At 27.7% G+C, this 27,629-nt stretch overlaps 1 protein-coding gene across 2 annotated transcripts in view; it reads left to right on the forward strand.

Moving 5' to 3' along the window:
• Positions 1 to 27,629, forward strand: part of LOC111675688 (ankycorbin) — a 187,425-nt gene that overhangs the window by 94,226 nt on the left and 65,570 nt on the right. The window contains exon 1 of one of the 2 annotated variants that reach the window (XM_023436495.2): positions 10,477 to 11,706. The exons of the other annotated variant lie outside the window; for it this stretch is intronic. Coding sequence (XP_023292263.2) covers positions 10,918 to 11,706 — 789 coding nt within the window. The 5' untranslated portion in view covers positions 10,477 to 10,917. Of the gene's footprint in view, positions 1 to 10,476; positions 11,707 to 27,629 lie in introns of those variants that run through there. 2 annotated transcript variants of the gene reach the window in all.

The following is a 27,629-nucleotide window of genomic DNA, read 5'->3' on the forward strand; positions in this document are numbered from 1 at the left end:
GCTACCCAATTTCTCAATAACAATGCGTAAAAATTAATTGAATACAAGATAGACAGATGAGAAAATATTCTAAAATATTGAATAAAGTGTGAAATATTTTCAATGGTGTTATGTGTTTTTGAAAGTTTTAAAAAATCGATAGAGGATTTTTAAACTTAATTTGAATTGTTCTTTAAAATTAAAGAGCTTCTTGCAGAAAATCGGTATGCGACAAAATATATTTGAAGAAGATCGATTTAAAAAATCAAATCAAAAACATGATCTATTGTACCATAGATCATGTGCCAAATTTCTTTGAATTATCTCCAAAATTGCGACCTGTAGTTTGAAAATGTTTACAAGCTTTATTTGGGGGTTCAGTTGTATAGATGCTAGGTGAAATAATGGACCGATCTAAACTATTTTCAATAGGCTTCGTCCCTGGCATAATAGGAGATCATGTACCAAATTTCATTGAACTATCTTTAAAATTGGGACCTGTAGCTTGATTACAAGACGGACATAGCTAAATCGACTCTGAGCCGATTGGTATACTTTAAGGTGGTTATAGGACATATATTATAATTTTCGAGCGACTATTGAGGAGCTTCTAACTTTAATAAGCTCCTCAAGAGTCGCATCCCAACAGTTCGACAAAGAATCAATGCATACGAAAAATACAGTAATCTGCTTTTGTACTTGATTCTACTTTTTTTAAACGCGTGGTGTGATCCTCCAGCTTTAGTTTTTATAGAAAATTTTAATTTTTTAATAATTAAGCTTTTTTTACAAAGAAAACGTTAAAAATATCTCCCTCTTTTTTATAGAAAATTTTTGAAATTTCTCATTTTTCATAAACAGTTTTCGAAATGTATTTTTTTGTATATTTTTTCTCGAATAATTTATATTGTTTAAAATTTTCTCTAGTATAAAAAATTTCGAATATATCTACATATATTTAGAGAAACGTTTTGAAAATTAAATTTTAATTTAATTTTAAATTTCAATAAATTTAAATTAAATTTTAAAGAATCTTTTCGAAAAATTCCTTATATAGCACACATTGACAAAAAACATGTATTGTTTATATTTTGTACATACATATGTATATGTGATTAAAAAAATTAAACTTTAATAAAAAAAAATAAAAAGTACCTAAATGCTAAAACCTTGAATAATTCCAAATTAAATTTTAATATTTGTCAGAAATATGTATGTAATTACGCTTTTCTTCTATAAATAAAAATCAATTTCATAAAGTGTTAACATTTTTTTATATTTGAAATTGTTACACCCTTTAACGTAGTTCTAAGGAAATTTTATATTTATAATGATATTAATAACACCAAATTAATAAATATTTAGAAATTTTAAATATTTTAATTTTTTCAAAGAAAGAAGGACTAAATTAGGCGGCAAAAAAAAGATATGAAAAAGAAGTAGAATTTAATCCATGGAAGTACTGAAAAAGTCCTGAAGAAGTGATGATTTTATCACAGGCTTGTCATAGGAGGGATGTTCTTTTTATTTGATTCCACGTTCACTACATATGAAGTTATTCTCAGAAAGTTTTTTTATATTCTTTTTTTTAAGTTATTAGGAAGTGAAGTTGTAGTATTAGAGAATACAGCTAATTTAACTTAAATAATATTAATTTAAATAAATAAATTACACGCATTTATGAATCAACTCTTAAAAAATTCTGTACAAAATTGTATTATTTTCCATAAACATCACTTCCACAGAATGTAAACAGTTTTACTTAGTGCTACTTTTGAAGTTTCTGGATTAATTTAACTGCTGACGAAGACCATAATGTTTATAAAAACACTAACCACAGACTTGATAAACTATTATAATCATAACTTTATAAAGAAGACACCTCAAAGAAATATTTTATTCCTTTAAAATATTTTTCAATTTTTATATTTAAAATAAAATTTTAAATTATTCATATTACTCACTATTCGAACATCGATTAATATCTTTAATCTCCAAGTAGAGTGCAAAAAGAAACGACAATTTAAGTAAGTGCTTGAGCGTTATTGTTAACACCATGTTTATGCTTAACAGCCGTATTTATTTAATTTTGTTTTCTTTAACCAACCAACACACCCCAGCAGACTGCTTCAACCACCATTTTTCTCTTGAACATCTTAGAAATGGCTTGATTTCTTTGCAGCTTCATCTGTAATACCATCAGCATTAACTTTAAAGCAATTGTTTCTTGTATTCGTGCGTTTATATATGAGGGCCTTGTGGTTCTAGTAGTACTTCATTTTCATCATTTTTATCATCTTTTTGGTTTTATTCTTAAACCGCCATCAATATAAAATATATAAAAATTTGCATTCAAGTCGTTTATTGGAAATGTATATAAAAAACGATTAAGTGGTATCAGCAGCTGCGTTTCTCTTTTACATTTTTTTTATACATATATTTTCAAACTGTTTACTTGATTGAAGTGTATCTGTAACTGTTAGTCTGAAGTGTATAAAGAAATCGTTGTAATATTCCACAGGCAAAACGAATTTGTTAAAATTTGTCAGGGTAAATGGGAAATTAAGCAACGGGGAGTGAAAGAGAAGCAAAGCGTATAATGGGGGAAAAAATAGGATATTTATGTGATTGATTACGTACAAAATTATTTTCTATTTTACATCAATTTTATTGACCCATTCAATTCGTTTATTGTTTTTTGTTTTGTTTTCTAGCTTCATACATATTTATGCCTTTTACTGCATAGGAATCTGTTTTGTTTTCTGTTCTGTTTTTTGTTTCAGCTTTAGCTAACGAAGACCCAGTTGTTTAATAATGTAATTGCGGTTAAAATTTACTTTTAACGGCTTTCAACTGGTTTAACTTGAGTAGCAGTAAAAACGGAAACACTCTCACACAAATAAATAGCAGAAAACGGAAACGGATGTAATTTTATGTTTCAAGAAAGAAAGAAAGAAAGAAATAAATATATTCAATATGTTTTCAAATTCTATGGATAAAAAATGAAATTATAAAGATTTTCACGCATTTCGTTTTATTAATTTAAGAGGATTAAATCGATTTAACAAAATTTTACTTTCTAAAAAATGGCAGAGCAAAAATGTGTATAGATTTTGCAGGATTATTAGATTGGATAGAGAAAAGATTTAAAATTAAATTAGTTATACATAAATTAATCTTTATATTCCTGATATTTTGAAAAGTTTCTGCAGAATTTTTTTCTTTTTATAGGATTTCATTTTTATAGAAAATATATATTTTTTTTAAATTTCGGAAAATAAGAAAGTTCAAATATTTTCTCTTTTTTTGGTCTATGGAAAACGTTTTGTTTCTGTAGAAAATTTTTTTCGTAAAATTTTTACTTCTATATTTTTTCTATAAAAAGTTCACAAATTTCCTATTTATTTCTTAATATAAGTTTTTATAAAATTTTTTTCGAAAATAGATCAGTTTTTCTCTCTTTAAAAAAATATTTGAAAAATCCCTATTTTAATATAGAATTGTCTTTTTTCCAATTAAATAGTGTTCGGAAAATTACTTTTTCTTTTTTTTTTTTGTCTATTTTCTCTTTTTTTTGGTCTATGGAAAACGTTTTCTTTCTGTAGAAAAATTTATCTTTTTTATAGAAAATTTTTGGAAAATTTTTATTTCTATATTTTTTCTATAAAAAGTTCACACTTTTACTATTTTTTTTCTTAACCTCAATTTTATAAAAATATTTCGAAAATAGATCAGGTTTTATCTCTTTAAAAAAATATTTAAAAAATGTCTATTTTAATATAGAATTGTTTTTTTTCCAATTAAAAAGTTTTCGGAAAATTTCTTTTTTTATAGAAATTTTTTATAAAATTTCTCTTTTTTTTTTATTAATTTCAGTTTTTTCTATAGAAATTTTTCAAAACTGATCTGTTTTTCTCAATCTTTTTTTTTGGAAAAAATTTCTTGAACAAATTCCTTGTAATTTTGAAAAATTATATTTTTATAGAAAATTTTGTTTATATTTATTAGAAAATGTTACACAAATTTAACTTTTTCGATTGAAATGTCTATTTTTAGAAATTACAACAATATATCTATAATATGTATAAAAATATATTAATTTTTAATTTTCCTTATTATTTTTTTATTTAATTAGTATAAAAACACTCTAATTAATATAATGTAAATAAAAGATTTGATTTTCTTTTATTAATAAATCCTACAAGTTCATTACAACTGCCTACCAACACCAGACAAATAATAGATATAACAAATGTTATATATTCTATTTTCCTACTAAGGCTTAAACATGTTGTACGGTATTTATTTTACCATTAAATCCCCTGAAATCTTTTATTATTTCACTATAACAAGGCGAAAAAAATGATTTTTCATTTTCCCTCCATTTTGTGTATTGCTTGTTTTTGCAAACCTTTTCCACTTGAAAAAATTCTTTATAATCTTTAGGTTTTTTTCCAAAGAGAAACGTAAAACGTGTGTTTTCTTAAAAACTAGCAACAAATAAAGGAAACTTTTATAAAAAAAGTAGGTTCATTCATCCTAATCCTTTTGCAGTAAATTTAAGTTTTTTAAAAGAAGGATGACAAACGGAAGAAATTAATTTCTTGTTCAATCATCATTAAACTTTATTACACACGATTACATGTTAAATGAATAAAAGGAAGAGCAGGATAAAAAAATGAATGAGCAGCTAAACAGAAGCAGACAAACAATTTATAGCGATAGTTAACATGACAACAGCAACAACTATCATCATTTTTCCAGCAACTATTCATATTAATCCTTTATCTTGGCCCACCCACCCTGTGATACAATGTCAACATTTTGCCACCTTTTTGTGTCAGTTACAGTGTTTTTTTTAGACCTTTTAAACTGATTTTAATTCATTCATGGCGCGCAAGGCGTGAATAACAACACGTTTCATGTATGAAAATTAATTATTAAAACACAACAACACCATATGTTTGTCTGTCTGTCCGTCTGTCTATTAGTGAGTTTATGTATATCTGTGTGAGTATGTATCTATGCGTGGATATATATGTATTAACATATGTATGTGTATTTTAATACGCCGTTATGTGTCTTTCAATGTCGTTAAAATTTTCCACTGAATCTTAGTGGAGTGTAAGTAGTTATCACATTAGCATTAAATGCCACACACCCTTACAATATGTACATTTCCTCTTGCGAATTTCTTACACTTACATTTTCACTCCCATGTAAGTAAGGACTTTTTTATTCCACTTTTCAATATTTTCTGGATTCATATTATAATTTATAAGATATTTTGTGCTAATGCATGTATGTATGCTTGTATGTGTGTGTGGGAAGAAGACATTATTTTACTATTATGAATGTATGCATGTTACCAAATAAGCTCTCATCCTAATATCCTTGCATATTGATATTTATATGCATGAAAGTATGTAGTATGATCAAACCTCCTAGAAAATGTAAAACAAAAAATGAAAAATAACGTGCTTTCTACCATAGACAAAAATAAATACAATCATCCAATTACCAACTGTTGCACAGTGGTATAGGAAAAAAAAAAGAGGGAAATAATTCGGTAACTTCTAAACGGTTAATCCGATTTTAATGAAATTTGGTATGCACAAAGAGGGGGTGTTGTCGAGTTTAGGTTTTGAATTTGGACTTATAGGCCAACCAGAGGCCCGGCGGGGGGTCCTCAAATTAGGACACCTCGGCTATGTTAAATTTTTAAAACGATCCTATTTCTTCATTTGAGTTCCGATTTAAAAAAAAATTCGTATATAGAATCTCCTCATCGAGCACTATAAAAAATGTCGTCATAGCAGTAAATTATCTCTTATAGTTTAGGAGATATTCGCATTTGAAAATTAAAATTTTAAAATTTTTACCGTTCTTACTTTAGTTTTTTGATAATAGCGGGTCCAAATATTCCCGATTTTCGCCATTTTTTTTTTTATTCGCTTAACAACAAGTTTATATATCAAGCAGTGAAAGAATTATGTAAAAATCATGACTGAGTCCAAAGTTATAGGCATTTTAATTTAAAAAATTAAAAAAAGGCGATTTTTTGCCATTTTTTTGGGAAAAAAGTATCTTTTTTTTTTAAGTTATCTAAAAAGTTTCTAAGAAGATGTATATAGAATTTATACTTTTTGAAAAGCTGACTTTACATAAAATACGATAAATGAAACAAAACCTAAAAATTTTTGATACCGAGGGGACCAGATCCATCCAAAAAAACCCTTTTTTTATATAAAATTCAATTTTGAGCAAAAATTCTCAAATCGCATAGTCGATATCAAATTATAGTGACCTGTTTTATATGACCCAATATGTTCTTAATCATTTTGTAACGGGTTTCGATAACCCCGCCCCTGGTATGGATATAATAGGCAAAAAACCAAAAAATCCCATTTTTGGGATTTTTTAAAACTTTTTTGGGAATTCCGGGATTTCTAATAAGAAAATTCGAAATTTTTATTTAATTTTGGATTTTGAGTAAAAAAATCTACCTAACTGTAAAATTTCATCAAAAAATATTCATAAATAAAATTTTTATTGCAATTTGAAAAATTTGTATCTTCGCAAAAACTGAATAAAAAACATTTTTTAATTTTTTTAAAAAAAGTATTCCGCGAATTTTTTAATTTTCAAAAATTATATACAGTTTGAAAAATAGACAAAATTACCTTTCCATTGATATATAACATGCCTACCTAATGTTTTTTAAGTGACAAATTAATTAGGGAAAACTCAACATCTTTTAGAGAATTTACCTAGTACTATTATTTTCATCCATACATTTGTTAGGCATGTTTTACTACCTAAATTTTTATGAATTTTTACAGCCACTTTTTACGATTAATCTTTTATTCTTTATCCCTAAAAAAAATTAACAAGTATTTATTTTATATAAAAATAGTCTTTATTTATTTTTTTTATAAATTAATATAATTTTGTAAAATAATCGGTATCACAGTAGTCCATATCTAAAAGATAAAGTAAATCTTTAAATTCATGAATATTTTCAAATGCTAACGTTTTGTAGCAAATCCAACGTTTCCTTATAGTAGATAAAACAGGATCAGAAGATAGAATCAGATTATTAAAAATATCTTCATTTTGAGACTGCCTAGAACACTTCCTTGAGCTAAACTGATGAATATGCTTAAAGTCTCTATTCCTCGATTCTTGGGGTTCTTCTGTAAGCTCTCCTAAAGGCAGAATATTATGTTCTATGATGACCTTTCCATGACATAATATCTTGTGAACTGTAGGTGTCATTTCTTTCCAAAGTAATTTAGAAACTTTTGTAGAATACTCTCCAAATTTTGTTGCGTTCACTTTATGCTTGCTATTTATCGCCATTAGAATAATATTGACCTTTTGCAGTAAATCCATACTAATTCCGGTTATTTCGGAAGTAGTTTCAAAATGTTTAAAAAAACGTCTAGCGGTATTACCATCGTTTGTGCTTCCATATCCTGTGAGTGGTTTATCAATATTTAATCCCATCCGCTTTTTAAATTCCTCTTGAATTCTTCGTTTCTCACTGGCTCTCATTTCCATTAACTCCTTATTGTTATTTGCACTTTTGTTTGCATTTTCCGGTATGCTTCTGTACTTTAAATCATATGCTAAATGTAGAAAATGTTCCAGAAATCGTATGCGAGCATGTAGGGGGGATATTCCAAATTGTAATGTTTCCTCATTTATTGATCTTTGCTTGGAAATATTCGAAAATTCTGATTTTTTATCACCACATATGTAGCAGTACCAAGTAGATGATGTTCCTGTAATGGCATTTCCAACTTTCCCATCAATCATTGTAAGTTTTAAATCATAGGACATGTTAAACGAATAATTTTCTATTTCGATTGTTATAGGTTCCAAGTTTTTAATTTCTGCTTCAATACGATTTATCAAATCTTGCGTTGTTGTTTTGGATTCCTTTATATACTCAAAGCTTATTGGCCTACAAAAAGCTTTGGATCCTGGAGTCGAATTCTTCCAAATATCATCGAAACTGGTTGATGGAGAATCGCTGTCAGCATACTTTCGAATTCTTAATGGAACTAGCGATGCCATAAATACACTTTTATACTCGGAAGATGATTCACTTGTGTTGATTTGTTTATATTCCGAGAGTGCTGATAATCCATCACATCCCCACTTACAAATGAGTTGAAGATCACAAGAATTTATTTTTTTTAGTTGGTCTGAAGAAAAGTCAGAAGCAATCCTTAAAGCAGTATTTTCGAGTAGAGCGCCGAGTCCAATAACAGCCTTCCGATCAGTTATTTCAATAGGAGGTGGGTATAATGCTTTTCTTCTTTTCATTTATTTTGTCATATGATGGTAAAACATCCACTCCTTTTTCAGATAGCGCCTTTCTTAACGTTATGTAGTTATCACGACTTAATCCCAGCTGCAACATAAGCGCAATAGCTTCTTCCTCAGTGAACGTTGTATCAGATGATGGTGTGGGTATACTCTTTACAATTCTTTTCAGTCGTCTTGGTGATGCGGTTGGAAGAATATTTGCAATTTTTATGGCATCCAAAGGCTGTTTTTCTTTTCTTAACATTGCTTTAAAAGTGTCCGAAACTTCTTCGTTAGATAAGGTTTCTAGTGAAGTTGATAACCTTTTCCTCTTAGATTTTGAGCTCAAATCCTCATACTGCTTACAGGGAGCACCAACAGTTGATACGCAAATAGCAACTTCTACACATTCATCCAGCCAATCAGAAAATTTCGATCGAAATTTAGCAATGGAATACCGAACACTCTTCAGTTTTATATCAACTGATTTTATAAAATTTTCAATTTTACATATATCAGTTTTATCCACTTTATTTTTATGTGCAGTTTCAATATATTTCAATAAGAAGTTCACTTTATCTTGAAAAGGAGCTGAAGAGTGTTCAAATAAAATGGAGCACAAATCATTTTTTTTAGTACGATCGCCATGGTTAGAAAATTACAAATAATTACAAACAGATATAAACCTGTCTTATATATTAATTACAGGTACTTAAATTAAATTATTTTTTAAAGGGTTATGATATTCTACCTAATATGTCTAACGTATCCTTATGTAATGAATTTTTCCTCAATAGGTCACTTTAATAAGCTACCTATTAAAGTGACCTATAGGGGTAAAAATCATTACAGTTTAAAAAATAATACCTGAAAATTTTTTAATATATGTAACAAATTTAAGAGTTAACGGATGGACCTGGTCCCCTCGGTATCAAAAATTTTTAGGTTTTGTTTCATTTATCGTATTTTATGTAAAGTCAGCTTTTCAAAAAGTATAAATTCTATATACATCTTCTTAGAAACTTTTTAGATAACTTAAAAAGAAAAAGATACTTTTTTCCCAAAAAAATGGCAAAAAATCGCCTTTTTTAAATTTTTTAAATTAAAATGCCTATAACTTTGGACTCAGTCATGATTTTTACATAATTCTTTCACTACTTGATATATAAACTTGTTGTTAAGCGAATAAAAAAAGAAATGGCGAAAATCGGGAATATTTGGACCCGCTATTATCAAAAAACTAAAGTAAGAACGGTAAAAATTTTAAAATTTTAATTTTCAAATGCGAATATCTCCTAAACTATAAGAGATAATTTACTGCTTAATTAATTTACTTATAGTGCTCGATGAGGAGATTCTATATACGAAATTTTTTTTAAATCGGAACTCAAATGAAGAAATAGGATCGTTTTAAAAATTTAACATAGCCGAGGTGTCCTAATTTGAGGACCCCCCGCCGGGCCCCTGGTTGGCCTATAAGGTCCAAATTCAAAACCTAAACTCGACAACACCTCCTCTTTGTGCATACCAAATTTCATTAAAATCGGATTAACCGTTTAGAAGTTACCGAATTATTTCCCTCTTTTTTTTTTCCTATACCACTGTGTGTTGTACAGTGTCGTGCAAAAGCTGATTTAAAAATGTCGATATTTTTTTTAACAAACACATCATTGACAAAAGTGGTTTGGCCTACGGATTTTAATTTTATTAAGAATTTTTGAATAATTATATTTTTAAAGAGAAGATTTGAATTGTTATTTTTTATGAAAAGATAAGTGTAAAAAAGATCTCTTTCTGTAGAATAGGTCTCCTCTTATAAATAGGATAAAGAAATTAAAAAGTTTCTATAGAGAATTTTCGTAAAGTTATATCTTAATGAAAATTATAGAGTATTTTTTTATTTTTTTATAAAAATTATATTAAATTGAAATAAAACTCTTGTAAAAAAATTTAAGGAAATTCTATTTTTAATTAGAATTTTACTCTTCAGTGGTTTCATGATATTGTCAAAATATCTTCTTTAGGACCACTGTAATGTTATTGAAAAATCCTTACATTAACCGACGTACATATTTGTAGTTTAATAGTAGCACATAATTTTATATTACTTTTGTCTGATATCAAAAGCAACTTAACATATGCTTCGTTAAACTTTTCAACGCGTTTTACCGGCAATAGTGTGAGACAGAGAGTAAGGAAAACGTACAGAATTGAAAATAGATTTTAAAACACGTGAAATTTTACACAGCTAAACATGTTTTATACATAACAGAAACAGATATAAAAAATAAAATAAAAAGATAACAGCTCGTAAACCAAACAGCAGGAGGTAGATTTTATTGAAATATAAAGAAAGTAATGTTAAAAAAATAATGTGGGTCAGATTATTTCCACTAAATGAATAAATAATTAATAAAACGTTCAATTATAATGAAAAGAAAGACGAACAAAAAAAATTTAATTAAAATAGTAAAATATGTGTGATTTTAATTAAGTATAATGAGTAATTTAAAGTGCAAATGAAATGTGGCCAATACTTGAAATCAATAAATTATTGCAAACAAATTCATTGAGTGAAAATTGTAAATACTACTACGAAGTGACTAAAAAAGTTAAAAGAAAATGGCCAGCAGCAAGCAAACATCCTCATCAACCCCACCACTACCAACAGCACCTCCTAAGCCGCCCCGCCAACATATGCTATCAGCCGCACCAACAACGATGACAGAAACTTTTCTTGCTGCAGAAAATAAGACAATGATACCCACGACGAAGACACTGAAGAAGAAAAAACAATTACAATTTCATAGTCCTTTAGTTTGTAGTAAAACAAGGCAAACTCCTGTGACATTAACCTTTGACAATAACGATGAAAAACAATCAATATTGCATGATGAGGACGATGGTAATGATGACTCAATGCACCAAAAGACTCACAAGCAGGCACGGTTACAGCAACTGGAGCTTTATAAAAACCATTATGTTGACAGTGTCAACAAAACGGAAGTAAAATCACTATCATCATCTGCTATATGCAATGGTCACAAGTCTAAAACGGAAGAAATTTTATCAAATAATTTGATATTAGGAAAAAGTGTCAAATCACTACAACCCACCTCCTCGTCTACCCCCACCAGCTTCTCATATAAACCTGTAAGAAACAATGTCACATCAGCATCTACATTAAAAACAACTAGAGCAACAGCGATATCACCATCGTTGCCTTGTACCACAACTGCCAACTCATGCATGACTACAACACTGGTAACAACAACAACAACGGATTCCCTAACATTTGGAATAAACAAGACGAGAGGTATGGAAAATCGTCTAGCCCATGGCTGTACAAGTTTAATGTATGCATGTCAACATGGTGACATTGCAGTGGTTTTAGAACAAATGCGTTCGAAGGTAAGAAAAGCTAAAGCAAAAAAAAGTAAATCCTAAACCTATAAAATTCTTTCTCTAATTTCCATATGCACGTCTACAAGTAAGTAAGCAAGCAGGCAGACAGGCAGGCAGTTAGAAATATGCATAAATATTTACACCAGCTGCACTTATTGCCCATAAATTCCACTCTAAAAATAACAAATATTTATATTCCTTCCTTTATCTACAAGATTGATATTTTAAGTATTTTATTATTTCTCTTGTCTTGTATCTGCTGTAGTGGTAAATATTTGAAATTGATATTTCCTTTTTAGAACATAGCAACAAACTCTTTTTAGTAAAGTTCACTTTTTGCATCATTAAATTTTTGTTTGGCAAAATCATTCATTTGTAGCCCAGACTGTCTGTCTGTCTGTCTATTCGTTTGTCTAAATCAATTCACTTAAAGCTTGCAAAAGAGTGATACTTCTTTCCATCTATTGCAGTAGAAAAATGCACAAACGGAAGTTGTTTGACTTCCGGTTTTGTAGATGTTTTCTGTCTGACCACACAGTTGTGAATTATATGTAGTAGTGGGATTTATTTTTTTGCTTTATTTTCTTTTAGTCTTGTCTTTGCTGAATTTATAAAGAACATTTTATTAAAACGAAATGTAGTAAATTGTTAAGCATACCCTATAGAATGTTTAATGTTTTACTTAGTTGTACGTATAAAATTTTTAAGGTTTTTGTTTACGTAAAAGGCAAACATTTTTAATTGATTACAAAACAAATTTGTTTTTATTAATTTAGGGAAACCAAAAATTTTTTGTTAAAGTTAATTCAGAAATCCTGGGGTTTTTGTTTTAAATTCCTCTTATATTGTCTTTTTTATATCCACCATCAAAAAGATGGGACATATTGTTTTTGTCATTCTGTAACACTGTGACACATCGCAAAATGTATCTGATGACCTTGAAACACTATATTTTCCTGGTTCTTATTAAGACGATCTTACTTTGCCCATCCGTCTGTCTGTCTATCCGTCTGTCTTTTGAAAACACGATAGAGCACAAATGAAAGTAGTTAGCTAGTTACTCTTCTGCACAGATATTTTGTTATTGTTGAAGTATATTTGGTATTGAAAATGGATAATATCCGTCCACGATTTCGCCTAGCCGCTATATAAAGTTCGTGACTTTAACGTTCATAACTGGCGTGCTTCTATAGCTTCTATATAAGATTCAGCACGAAGCTTATAGAAACTTTAATCTTTTTGTAAAAAGGGATCAGCGCATAATTGGACCTACACCCCATATAAGGTCCCCTTCAGAAAATAAGCGTTAATCATTACAATCATAACATTGCGATTACAGCGATTAAGTTAAACATAAACAAACCCTTTTAAAACAAAAATCATTCTAAACATTTTTTCAACCATAGTGCCATAATTGACAAGGTTTCTTTGACTTTAACGCTCAAACTGACTCAAAAATACGAAATCATACTCATATTATACTCATATCGTCATTAAGATCAAAATCACAGAAAATTTAAACAAATCTATAATGTCAAATTTTTCCTTTAATTAAACGTATACTTAATATTTGTAATATCCATAAATAATTCACACGTATACGTACAAGTGTCGTAAATAAAAATATTGCATTTTCACAATGTAAAACATTCAATATGAAATAAAAAAATAAAGATAAATCTTTTTTTTATAGGTTTACAATTTTTGTTCCTCGCGACCAGAGCTGTAACTTTAGCTCAAAGAATAAATCAAAATTTAAACGATTTGTAATATATAAAACTGTGAAAATTAACATTTTTTGTGGTTTTAATTTAGTCCATAATCAGGAAGCGATGTCTGTATATGGTTATTTTTCCATAGATTAAACATATTGTGGTAAAGTCTTAAAATAGGAATATGCAGTCTCTAAACTTGCTTAGTGTGTTTTCTCTATTTTTTAACTAAGTATTTACCTTAGTATTACTAAATTTTCAATTTTAAATATTAATTTCTCTTTTATCTTTACAGGTAAGTGATTAAAATAAACCAAAAGCAACGTAAGTCAATTTTGATTTTCATACTAACTATAAATATAGAAATTCGAGAGAATTTTTTTTATAAATTTACCAACTATAAATGTACATATTTGTATCAAAAACGATGTAAAAAATAATAGTTTCTAAGAATTTATTTTAACCAAAAATAACTTTTAGTCTAACTAAAACGTTTCATGTTATAATTTTCCGATATGCACACAAATATTTATTCCTAAAATTGTTTTTATTTTTTCACGTTTATATATAGAATTTAAAATTCCTGGAAATTTTTTTTTTAACATTATTTAAGTCGGTTTTCTCTAGATTTTTCATGTAGGTTTGTAGTGGGTACGTCTCTCTTTTTTTTACTTAATTTTCATAAAAATAATTGTTCACACTAGCATATGTACTGTCAGAGCAATAAAAAAAAAACAATATGCATTTTATTCATTTGTTTAAACAGACTTCAAAACTCACGTATTCATAGGGGAGTATACATGGTTTTAAAACTCACATACATAGATAAAATTAAAAAAAAAATAAACAAAAGCATACATTTACAAATGATGGCCATTTTTTGTGCACTGTGTTTACTACTGTTATCCTACACTAGCTGCAATTGCTATCTTAGCAGATATATTATGCAAATTACAGTGATTTCGGAAAGTGTTGAATACTATTACCGAATTATATAATTTATGTTAGTAGCACAAAAACATGTACTCCTAAAGAGCAAGCAAAACATTTTATCGATAATCCATTTTATGTTGTAATCATCTTGTCATCATCACTCCTAAAATCTACTGCAAACCTTAAGAAATTACCTTAATAAAAAATAAATAATTTTAATTTTTTTCCCAAGTATTATGATAAAAATCTCAATACAAAAACATTAAAACTTTTTTCCTCCACTGTTACGTAGGTGTTTATGTTTCATAGCATGTCTCTATAAAAGTATGTACTATGTGATTCTAGTGTCAAGGTTTTGTTTGTAAATGTTGTCATATATAAACATGTTTATCTTCTAAATGTTGGATTTTATATGAGTTTATGTAACCTGTATACCAATTTATGTGTATCCCGTGATCTTTGCATGTATCTTCCAGATGCGATGCACTTTCCTACTGTGTACATATTTCAATAACACTTCAGTAAACATACTTATTTCTGGAAGCATGCGGGGGAAAAAGGAAGAAAATTTCCTTTTGAGAAAAACAACAATAAAGTCCAACAACACAACCATACAACAACAAGCGACCAGAAAACAGAAAAACAACTTTAATATTTTTTACTTAACTGATTGCTGGAATACTTGTACTTCTATAGCGAGTATGAAAATGTTCGTTTGTAGTGCCACCTCTTTTTTATTTTTCGTGTCTGTTTGTCCCTCGTTCGTTAATTTTCAATTCATTTAGTTTTGCTATTTCAAGCCTATTGCCGGATATGATTATTTTTTGTAGTTGCATGTAGCTTAACTCATAGATTTTTCTAGGACAATTTTACAAAATATTTATTTTTAAGAAGTTTGTAAAAGGAAAAAATTACAATTGTTCTGTTTAATTTCAAAAATTTTATATGCTAATGGATTGGGAAAGTTATGGACCGATTCTATAAGACTTCTTTATGTTGAATATTAACGCTATAATTAATGCCATTTATGATCTACGCTCTTATAGTTTTCGAGAAAAACGGACTTTTATGTTTTCACAAAAAAAAAAACCTTTTTTGTAGGATATAGTAGTGATCACAGATTTCGCTTGTTTTTGCTGTATCTCTCTTAGTAGTGATCACAGATTTCGCTTGTTTTTGCTGTATTTCTTATAGTTTTTGAGAAAAACTGACTTTTATGTTTTAACAAAAAAGGAAAACGTTTTTTTAGGAAATAAGAGTGATCACAGATTTCGCTTGTTTTTGCTGTATCTCTTGTAGTTTTCGAGAAAAACGGACTTTTATGTTTTCACTAAAAAAACCTTTTTTTGTAGGAAATAGTAGTGATCACAGATTTGCTTGTTTTTGCTGTATCTCTTATAGTTTTCGACAAAAACGGACTTTTATGTTTTCACAAAAAAAAAAACGTTTTTTTAGGAAATAGTAGTGATCTAAGATTTCGCTTGTTTTTGCTGTATCTCTTATAGTTTTCGAGAAAAACGGACTTTTATGTTTTCACTAAAAAAAACTGTTTTTTGTAGGAAATAGTAGTGATCAAAGATTTCGCTTGTTTTTGCTGTATCTGTTATAGTTTTCGAGAAAAACGGACTTTTATGTTTTCACTAAAAAAAATCTGTTTTTTGTAGGAAAAAGTAGTGGTCACAGAATTCGCTTGTTTTTACTGTATCTCTTATAGTTTTCGAGAAAAACCGACTTTTATGTTTTCACAAAAAAAAAACGTTTTTTGTAGGAAATAGTAGTGATCACAGATTTCGCTTGTTTTTGCTGTATCTCTTATAGTTTTCGAGAAAAACGGACTTTTATGTTTTCACAAAAAACGTTATTTTTAGGAAATAGTAGTGATCACAGATTTCGCTTGTTTTTGCTGTATCTCTTATAGTTTTCGAGAAAAACGGACTTTTATGTTTTCACAAAAAAAAGTTTTTTTAGGAAATAGTAGTGGTCACAGATTTCGCTTGTTTTTGCTGTATTCACAAAAAAAAACTTTTTTTGTAGGATATAGTTGTGATTACAGATTTCGCTTGTTTTTGCTGTATCTCTTATAGTTTTCGAGAAAAACTGACTTTTATGTTTTCACTAAAGAAAATCTTTTTGTATTATATAGTAGTGATCACAGATTTCGCTTGTTTTTGCTGTATCTCTTATAGTTTTCGAGACAAACGGACTTTTATGTTTTCACAAAAAAAACTGTTTTTTGTAGGATATAGTTGTGATTACAGATTTCGCTTGTTTTTGCGGTATCTCTTATAGTTTTCGAGAAAAACGGACTTTTATGTTTTCACTAAAAAAACCTTTTTTTGTAGGATATAGTAGTGATCACAGATTTCACTTGTTTTTCCTGTATCTCTTATAGTTTTTGAGAAAATTTGACTTTTATGTTTTTTTTGTAGGAAATATTAGTGATCACAGATTTCGCTTGTTTTTGCTGTATCTCTTATAGTTTTCGTGAAAATCAGATTTTTATGTTTTCACTAAAAAAATGTTTTTTTTTTGTTTCTATGTTTTCACTAAAAAAACGTTTTTTTATTTCTATGTTTTCACTAAAAAAAACGATTATTTTGTATGAAATAATAGTGATCACAGATTTCGCTTGTTTTTGCAGTATTTCTTATAGTTTTCGAGTAAAACGGACTTTTATGTATTCACTAAAAATAACCTTTTTTAGGAGTGATCACATATTTCGCTTGGTTTTGCTGTATCTCTTATAGTTTTCGAGAAAAACGGACTTTTATGTTTTCACTAAAAAAACTGCTTTTTGTAGGAAATAGTAGTGATCACAGATTTCGCTTGTTTTTGCTGTATCACTCGATTTCTTTCTTATATTTAAAAAAAAGCCTTTTTTTTTGTAGGATATAGTAGTGATCACAGATTTTGCTTGTTTTTGCTGTATCTCTTATAGTTTTCGAGAAAATCAGATTTTTATGTTGTTACTAAAAAAACGTTTTTTTATTTCTATGTTTTCACTAAAAAACCGTTTTTTGTAGGAAAGTAGTAGTGATCACAGATTTCGCTTGTTTTTGGTGGGAAATAATATTGCTGTATCTCTTATAGTCTTCGAGAAAAACGGACTTTTATGTTTTTACTAAAAAAGAAACGTTTTTTGTAGGAAATAATAGTGATCACAGATTTCGCTTGTTTTTGCTGTATCTCTTATAGTTTTCGGGAAAAACTGACCTTTATGTTTTAACAATTAGAAGGGCCCGAAATCAAATATTGCTTATGTAAGCTACAAAAAACTAAGCTTAATTGATTATAAGTTTCTAAATTTTGTATAATTGTTTCCAAATTTGGAGAACTAGCTTTAACTTCTTTTTTTGAATGACCCTAATGTACATAACAATTTTGTACATAAAGGGGAAACAAGAAAACTATCAAGATTATTATAAATTTGTTTATACGAGTAGTATTGATTAGTGGACTAATTGAGGAGTAAAAAAAAAATTAAACATAAAATATTTTTTGTTGTAATTATCATAATTAGTGAGTGCTAATTAAGGAAAAAGTAGAATTCTGCTAAAATTACTCAGTAATTTAATATCTGCATTTATTACCCCCATATATATGTATAATTAATTCAATTATCAATTATGCCACTTACCCATGTACTTAATATATGCACGGTTCAATGGCTGTTGTTAGTCATGTTAGTTTCTCTAGCTACTGAAATTTTTGTTGTAGCTCTCTATCGGATTTTCTTTTTTTTCATATGACACTTCTTTCTAACTTTGACAACATGTCAGGTGTGATATGAGCTCAAACATTAATACTATTTACTGTTTATTGCTTCTTTTCTGTATAAAGAATTATGTATTTTTTATTTTTTTATCTCTTTTTCAAAAAACAGAAACAAAGTTTATATAAAAAATAAATTCATATGCTATAGATAGCCAATAAATTTCAATATTACAACTAACAATAATTTTGTAATACTTCTTCGATGAAAGTGAAACCAACAAAATATTAAATGGAAAGTTAATTAAAAGAGTAAAATTACATTTAGAAAAGTGTTTGTAAATATTTGCAAAAACTAAGAATTTTTTTGAATTTGATGCAAAAGAAATTAAGTAATTTAAAGAAAATTTATAAAAATATATAATTTGAAGTTCTCAATTTTTTCAAACAATAATTACTTTCGTTTCAATTTCAAACACTCTATTGACTTTGAAATTTATGCTGACAAATTTACATTCATTTTACACTTTAATTTTTTTCTGTCCGTTTGCCACTAACACAAAAGCTTTAAAACTTGTTAAATACCGAAAAAATTCCAAAATTTTATTGGACGAAAAGAAATTTTTCGCTTTTTCAGACACAAAGGGTTCATAGTGAAATTTCCAACAACTTTTATATTGTTTTGTTGGTATTTTAATATCCATTTCCCATCATTAGATACAAGATTACAGAAACAAGGACATGAATAAAAGAAATAAGTGAAAAGTATTTTCTATGCACATACATTTGTTTGTTGCTTTAATTATGTCACAATTTCCGTTACAATTTAAATGCCATCATCATTTTTTGAAAACAAACAAAAACGTTATTGTTGTTGTGTTCATTTCTTCTCTAATAAAACTTTTCAAATTTCTCTTAAATGTATTTTTTTTACTCCACAGAAAATAAGGATTACTTTTCTAATACCATTTGTTGTAGTCGTTGTTCGAGTTGTTGTTGCTCCTACTCTGCCTTCATTATAGCAATTAAAATGAGTGTGAATGAATTGTGTAGTGGTTGTTGTTGTTGAGCAAGACTGATACGTCCTTTTTGAATCTATGATTATTTTTCTTGTTGAAGCAATTTTTCATTTTACTGCTGCTCTGTTGTTATGCATTGATTACTTAACGCAACATTTTATTTCAAAGCCAAGAGTTTATTTTTTTAATAGCAAATAACAAATAGTAATTTCACATGAAATGAGTTGAGTGAACGACTGCAGTCGAATGGTTGGTTTACTGCCACGGCTTTTAAAAAGTTTATTTATTTGATGGACAGCAACGGTATGTTGTAGTAGAAATAAAATAGAAAAATATTCAAGCTGATATAGATATAAGGATTTTTAGATGCGTCTAAGACAAAAAGAAGAACAATAAATTCTCTTATATAAGAGTAAATTTTATTCCTATCCTTATAATGCAGTTGTAAATATAAAGGTTTAACAATAAAAGAGTTTAAATTTTTTAGAGGTAGAAGTTTACAGACTAGACTATAGACTAGACTATAGACTAGACTATAGACTAGACTATAGACTAGACTATAGACTAGACTATAGACTAGACTATAGACTAGACTATAGACTAGACTATAGACTAGACTATAGACTAGACTATAGACTAGACTATAGACTAGACTATAGACTAGACTATAGACTAGACTATAGACTAGACTATAGACTAGACTATAGACTAGACTATAGACTAGACTATGGACTAGACTATAGACTAAAACTAAAACATGTAGACTATGCCGAAGAGAAGGAGGTTTTCTATATTATAATACTACTGGATATCATGTTGTAAGAGGACCGAATTTTTGTTTATCTTTTTGTTATAATATGTGGAAAAATATTAAATTTTCAAATTCAGTTATTAAATATTTTTAAATCAAAACAAGTGCAAAACCAACTAAAGGCTGTCTGGATTTCCAGAAGACTGAATGAATAAGTGAGAAGTTATTAAGATATTTTAGACACACCCTTTGCTTAAAGCTTAATTTACCACTGTCAACCCTTCATTGAATAGCTACTCGTTGTTAATACAAAATATTGTATATTTGCGTTGATTTCTTCAATTAAAGCAATTTTTAACAAGTTGGGTTTATTTTCTGATCCTTTCCTGCTGTCGCTGCTGTCAGCGAAGATGGTGCTATATTGTTATTATTACATTGCTATTGTTGTGTTTTTCTACTTATTTCTGCGTATTTTAGCAGTGAAATGAATTAAAACCCCAAACCATCTAAGCCAACCAAACAACCAATTTAACTAACGCTAAAAGTTTTTAAACAAAATGAAAAAAAAAAAACAAATATATAAAATAAGTAAAACCCCAAACAAAAAGATTTTATGTAACTATTGTTCTGTAGATATTTTTCAACAGTTCTAATAGTCTTCTTACTGTTTACTCTACTGTGTTTTGTTTAAACTAAAGGACACTGTAATATTTAAAGGCCATTTGGCAGAGCAAGAGTAAGAAATATGTTTATGAAGCAATTAAACTGCTGACATTTTTTCCTTTGAAATTTAAATGGTGAAAGTTTTCTTATATCTTCCCTTTTGTTGTTTTGTTGTCGTCTTTCCAAATGGACGTGTCTTTTTTACCAAAAGACAAATCATACACAAACACAAACAGACCTTCAAAACTAAAAGATAAAATAAATTTCAAGTTTATTAGTTCGTTTCGTAGCCACTGGGTTGTTATGTTATCTTCTAAAGTCTAGAGAGGGGAGGCAGTGGGAAAATTTTCACATGAATTTAGTTGTTGTTTGTTGACAAAATGCTTATTTTCAAATTGTTATTTAAAGTATTTGCATTTATTTTTAAATTACAATATTTCGATTATCTATTATTTGCTTGAGCAAATCGTTTGTGTGTGTTACTGATGTTGTTTGAGTTGAGATTAAATGACAGCAAAAGGAACAATGTTTTATAAAGATATTTAAACAATTTAATAGTAGTTTATTGAAAAAGTTTTCCCAAAAAGTGTAATTTAAGTAGAAATACATTGTGATAATTATTTAGAGTTTTTTTATTTGATTTATGATGAATTGTGGTATTGAAAATAAAATTGAGAGGAAACTTCTGAAAATTATTAAAAAAAAATTAATAAATATTTATATTAAAATTTTCTGGAGAAAAATATTTAGAGTGAAATTTTTTACAAAAGTTTATCTTTGATTAACCTTTTTCAACTTTTGGAAGCAACATAGATATTTTTTAAGAAAATTACTTGGTGTAAGTTGCTCATAAAAACATGTTATGCGAAAAATGTTAATAACAAAAAAATCTACAAAAATATTAAAAGCAACATTTTCTCCAAATAAATGTTTATAGCAACATTTTTTTCTATATAAATGAATAGATTAGATCTTCATTATTCAATTATGATAAGATCCGGAAAAAAATTTTAAAGTGTTTTTCGTAAAATGTTTATTAACATATCCTCCAGATATTTCAAGAGCAACATTTTCTATAGAAAAGTATTTTCTAAGAAAAAAAAAACTATATAAACTCCTTTTACAGAACTATTTCTACAGCAAAACAACATTGTTTACACAAGAAAAATGTTGTTATTAAAAAATTATTCCTCTATAAAATTGTTGCTTTATACATTTGTAGTTTATTTTCCTTCTGCTTCTTTAGGCCACAATATCTATTAATTTTTCAATATACATGAGTTCATGAACTCTCTTGATTTTACGGAAAACAATTTCAAATCAATAAACTAAAATTTACTGCCGCATATTTATGATCCTGCCATATTTTATGCCACAAGGTTGAAGGGAGATGAATTTGAAATTATTTTGCCACAAATAGAATTGAGACAATAAATATATTTAGCTCTTTTGTTGTGAATTTTAATCAAAAATTTATTTATGTATACAATTTTGATTTTAACAGTTGGGTGGGGTTGGTTAATAGGCAGGCAGGTATGAAAAACATTTTATGTCATTACCCATACAAAATATCTAGGATAATGATGTTTGTCTGTCTATCAGTTTTTTTATATCTTCTAAATGTGTAGATTTCAACTTTTATTTAAACATAAATTTCGAAAACAACAAGAACAATGAATTACGCACCAGAATTATACAAAGAGAGAGAAAAAGAGAAAAAACATCAATTTAAAAATACATTTCAATTTCGAACAGAAGGTGCGAAAAAACCATTAAGCAGTTCAGCCAAATTTTCATGGCGTCCTAATTATGCATGAAATTATTTTCATTTTTTTTGTGTCCTGGCTATATTATAACAGTAACATTGTTGTTATGAAAGTAAAGTCAATTTAACCTTTTTTTCAAAATGAAATCACACTTTAAAATACACAATTACTGTTGTTGTGTACATTTTTGTTAAGTGCCTTATTTTGAATTTAATATTTTTGCGTTACTTGGCTTTTAAATAAAATTTATGCTTTAGCTAATTTAAGTATTTTGCTTCTTTTGCAGTTTTGTTCATGTAAAAACATGATCATAGATATTTATGATACATAGACAATAAAATAAATAAAAATAAATAAATTATTCTGCTGTAAAAACAGATTCTTTAGTCCTTGAGATTCATTTCTTATCACATTACATATGATACAATATGGATGTCATTACGCATTAAATTGATAAGTGATAATGATGTTAAACAAACCATTCTGATCTTTTTTTGGTAGCTCCTTTAAAACGATCACTTTTCAATATCCATTACTTAAAGAATAGAATGCTTATCAATTTTTATTTTCCATCTTTAACAATTTAAAAAAACATTATTTTTTTTGGCAGTTTTTATATTAAAAATAATTTACACACACATATATTTCCAAAATAAAAAATTTCTACTTCGAAACGCAACTGGGTTTTGTGATAACCTTTAATAAAACTTTTTCGTCTGCGTGAGTATATTGTTCTTACGTTGCTGGTAATGCTGCTTCTGCACACATACTCATACGTATGTACATGTGTATATCGGTGACTCCAAAAATATTTTAGTTAGTTAGTTAGTTAGTTAGTTAGTTAGTTAGTTAGTTAATTAATTAGTTAGTTAGTTAGTTCTTTAGTTAGTTGGTTAGTTAGTTAGTTAGTTGGTTAGTTAGTTAGTTGGTTAGTTAGTTAGTTAGTTAGTTAGTTAGTTAGTTAGTTAGTTAGTTAGTTAGTTATATAGATAGATAGATAGATAGATAGATAGATAGATAGATAGATAGATAGATAGATAGATAGATAGATAGATAGATAGATAGATAGATAGATAGATAGATAGATAGATAGATAGATAGATAGATAGATAGATAGATAGATAGATAGATAGATAGATAGATAGATAGATAGATAGATAGATAGATAGATAGATAGATAGATAGATAGATAGATAGATAGATAGATAGATAGATAGATAGATATATAGATAGATAAATAGATAGATAGATAGATAGATAGATAGATAGATAGATAGATAGATAGATAGAGAGATAGATAGATAGATAGATAGATAGATAGATAGATAGATAGATAGATAGTTAGTTAGTTAGTTAGTTAGTTAGTTAGTTAGTTAGTTAGTTTGTTAGTGAGTTAATGAGTTAGTTTGTGAGTTATGTAAGAGAGTCAGTTAGTATTTTAATTTTTGGGGTCTAGCTTTTCTATTAAATTGTTTTGGGAACACACCATATTCATCAGCAGAATTCTTTCTATAATTGAAAGTTCTGTGTACTTTGTAGCTAAACAATTGTATATGTATTGATGTCAGCACCCAGCAGTATGGTCGGTCATTTCCGAATTACCTATTTAACCCTCCACTTTGGGTGACAAGCTATTTTAACATATGCGATTATGTTCAACCCAGTCCCTCCGCGACGAAAAACTGCCATCCAGGTGGATAGACGTTAGTGTCATTCACTGTATTTTACGGATGCATTAACTCTTTTTTAAACTGCAGGGTTGGAAGAAATTCTATATGTACGTATGCAGGTATATGTGTGTATATTTTTCGTTGGCTTATTTAAATATGTTTGGCATTGTATAAAAATGAAAATTGATTAAAAACTGAATAAAACGCATTCATTTATTTATGTTTTTCGGTTAAAACATAGTAAAACAATAGAAGAAAAATAAAAGTTGAATTTTGTTGAAATTTAAGAAGAAGAAAAAAAACGTAAAAACAATATTAAATCTACAGAAATGAAATATAAATTCATTAAATTATTACCAAGAACATCTGTTTTTAAGTCAAATATTTGATTAGAGTTTTAAAACTGCAAATAAATTATAGATTTTTATTTAATGTGTGTTTTTTCAGGTATAAAGAAATGATAATAAAATAAATGAAGTAGAAAAATTCGTTTACATATTTTGGTATGCATTTTATCTAAGCAGTAGTAGACTTTTTCATTTCTAAATACTTGTGGTTGAAAGGTTTTACTACTTCTTTTCTTATAAGAAAATATTAATTTCAAGATTTAAAATTGATTACTATATCAATTTGATTATTTTTCTTTTTCTATGTTCTTAAAATATTTTAACTGTAAAAATACTTTTCATTAAAATTATTTTTGCATTAAAGTGTTGAAAATATATACTTTACTGTAAAGTATTTCGTTATATTCTTTGTTGCAAACAAACGTTTTATTTATAAAGTTGTAACCTAAATAGGTGTAACACGTAAATAATAAATTGTTTTAAATTTATAAAATTTTTTGAATATGTGTTGTAAAAGTGCCTTTATTTTATTGACATCAATTTTATCGATAAACTATAACGACAAGCATATAATGCATATACAAAACTATATATCAAAAGGTATTTACGTATGAGTTTTTAGGTATATTCCTATATAAAGATACCCTGCACTGCTTATAGCTATATCAGGTACAGTTAATATTGACGTAAATAACACTTGCTAGCACTTTATTAAACAATTATGATTCGCCTAAGTAATCATCATTTTATAGTTTACTGGATACAATTAAATTCAAAACTGCAGGGTTTTTTTATTTTCAAGTGTCATAGAAAAATAAAGATTAACTTGTGGTGTACAACATAAAGAATAGAAGATAGAAAAAAGCTAAAAGGTAAACCAACAAGTAAAAACTACTAAACGTACTCACATACAAACAACGACAATATGAATTATGTTATTTTAGGATTAAACACACTTTTTTTATCGACATTTTGTGAAAATGTTCCTTCCACAGAATGAGGGGCACCAACATGAACAAGCAACTGAGAAAGAAACATAAATAATAACAAAATCTTTAACTACATTTAAAAACTTTATACCTTTTACTCTTGCTAAAAATGCTGGTGTTTAAGTATTGCGCATATATTGTATTTTCTTCCTCTCTCTTCGTATGATCACCAAAAAAAAAAAAAAAAAAAATGCCACATAATGTAGCAGCATGTCTGTTCTTGTGTGTTTGTGTACATTACAAGTTGTTCTTTGTATTTTCAAGTGATTGTATAAGTGTTCGTAACAACCACAACACCTTTTACATGCACTTCAATAAGTTGCAGGTGTGAATTATTTATTTTAAAACCATTCACAGGAAGGAAACTGGGAAGGATATGTTATGTTAGCATAGACACACTAACAAATTTTTACTTATATTCAGTCGCACATTTACTGCAAGGCAATGCAATTACGAACAATTCTCTTACTATATTGCACTGGAAGTAAAGTTCTTGAGCTAGAAGACGAACAAAGGAGAGAGGTGGCGAAGAAAAAATCTCCAAATATCGTGGGAATCTTTCAGTGTGAGAATATTTCACTTCATGTAAATAAAAGTCATTGTAAAACAAAGTTTACACGAATGATTGTTAAACTTGTAAAACTTAAAAAGAGTCTATGTACACTGAATAAGAAAATTAATTGACAAACTAAATTAATTTCTTCTTGTTTCATATTTTGTTTGTTTTGAGAAATTACAAATAAAATCTAGCATAAAATAATTGATGTCATTCTTTACAGACGACATCTTAATCACATCCAAAAATGCGATTACATATTTTTTGCTTTTATAAACCAAACATTTCCTTACAAAACCCAGTTAAAAGTGAGGAAAGGGATATAGAAAAGGCACTTTAAATAACATCTTCGAAGTATCATCAAACTTTGAAAAAAAAACAATTGAATTTACATAATTATGTCATTGAAAGAATGTGTTTTATTTTTGAATTTTTACTACAAATAAGAATAAATGTACAATGACACTCTAATGTTAAATTGAAAGTACTTCAAGTATGTTGATTGTTAATTTTACGGTTTTCCTAATTTTTTTTGTAAAATTACTTTTTCTAAAAAAGATCTTTCTCTAGATTTTAGGTTTATTCATCAATTTATTGACGATTTAAGTTATTTGGGCTTGGATTTTGTAATTACTAATTACGGTTCTCTTCTTTATTTTCATCTTAATTATAAAGCTATTAATAATTGTAAATTTACTTCTGACAAAAAATAAGATGCTTGTGGATATTATTTGTTATACTCCGAATTAGTTATGGGATATATGGACGTATGAGTTATATTTTTATTATGGAATATTTGCAAAATGTGAAGTAAACGACTTTAAATTGTTTTGCTTTCAACTGTTTATAAAAGTCTCTAAGATGAAATATGTATGTTTATATGTCTATGTATATATGAACATACATACTTACATACAGGTGCATAAATATTGTTGTTAAAGTTGGCTTTGTTTTACAACAAATAATGAAATCAAAATAGTAGTTCTTCTGTATTTTTAGCAATAGTCCTACTAACATCCTTTAGTAGTTGTTGCTTAAGCAACTACAACAACTTATTTCTTTTCGTTTTTCAACCAAGGTATTATTCAGCAACAACTTGTTGTTTAAATATATGTATGTATATGTGTATTTTTTACTCTAAAAATTTTCACAGAAATTTCACTTGAAATATAGGTTTTGTGCAGTTTATTGCAGTTTTTCTTTCTTAAAGAATGAAACTAGCATTATGTGGGTAAGAAAAGTGACTGTAAGAAAACGACAAAGTGAGGGCTTTTAACTTCTGATGTTGTTCTTGAGAATTTTTACTTGAGTGGTTGTGTTTTTTTTTTTTGTAAATTTCTAGGCTTTATATGTTGCAAAATAGTGTTGTTGATAAAGTAGTGGCTTTTGTTATGGTTGTTGTTACCGTTGCTATTTTTGTGGGTTACAAAAATTAATTTCATATTAAAACATACTTAAATGTTGCACTTTTGGCTAGGATTTTGGGTATGCTATGTACGAGAGTATAAATAAGTATGTATAATTTCGAATTTTATAGCTGCACAATATCGAAATTAAAATGATTTTACCATAGGGAATAACAAATGAATTTTGGTGTTGAGTATATTATTTAAGGAACGAGATAAAGTTTAAGATTTCAGCAAAAATTTATTTAAGTACAACTACTTAACAATAACTGTGGAAATAACTAGAACTGAACTAGTCCTGAAGCAGAACTGAACTAGAACTGAACTAGAACTGAACTAGAACTGAACTAGAACTGAACTAGAACTGAACTAGAACTGAACTAGAACTGAACTAGAACTGAACTAG

Source organism: Lucilia cuprina, chromosome 4 (genome assembly GCF_022045245.1).
Source record: "Lucilia cuprina isolate Lc7/37 chromosome 4, ASM2204524v1, whole genome shotgun sequence".
NCBI classification, from domain to species: Eukaryota; Metazoa; Arthropoda; class Insecta; order Diptera; family Calliphoridae; genus Lucilia; species Lucilia cuprina.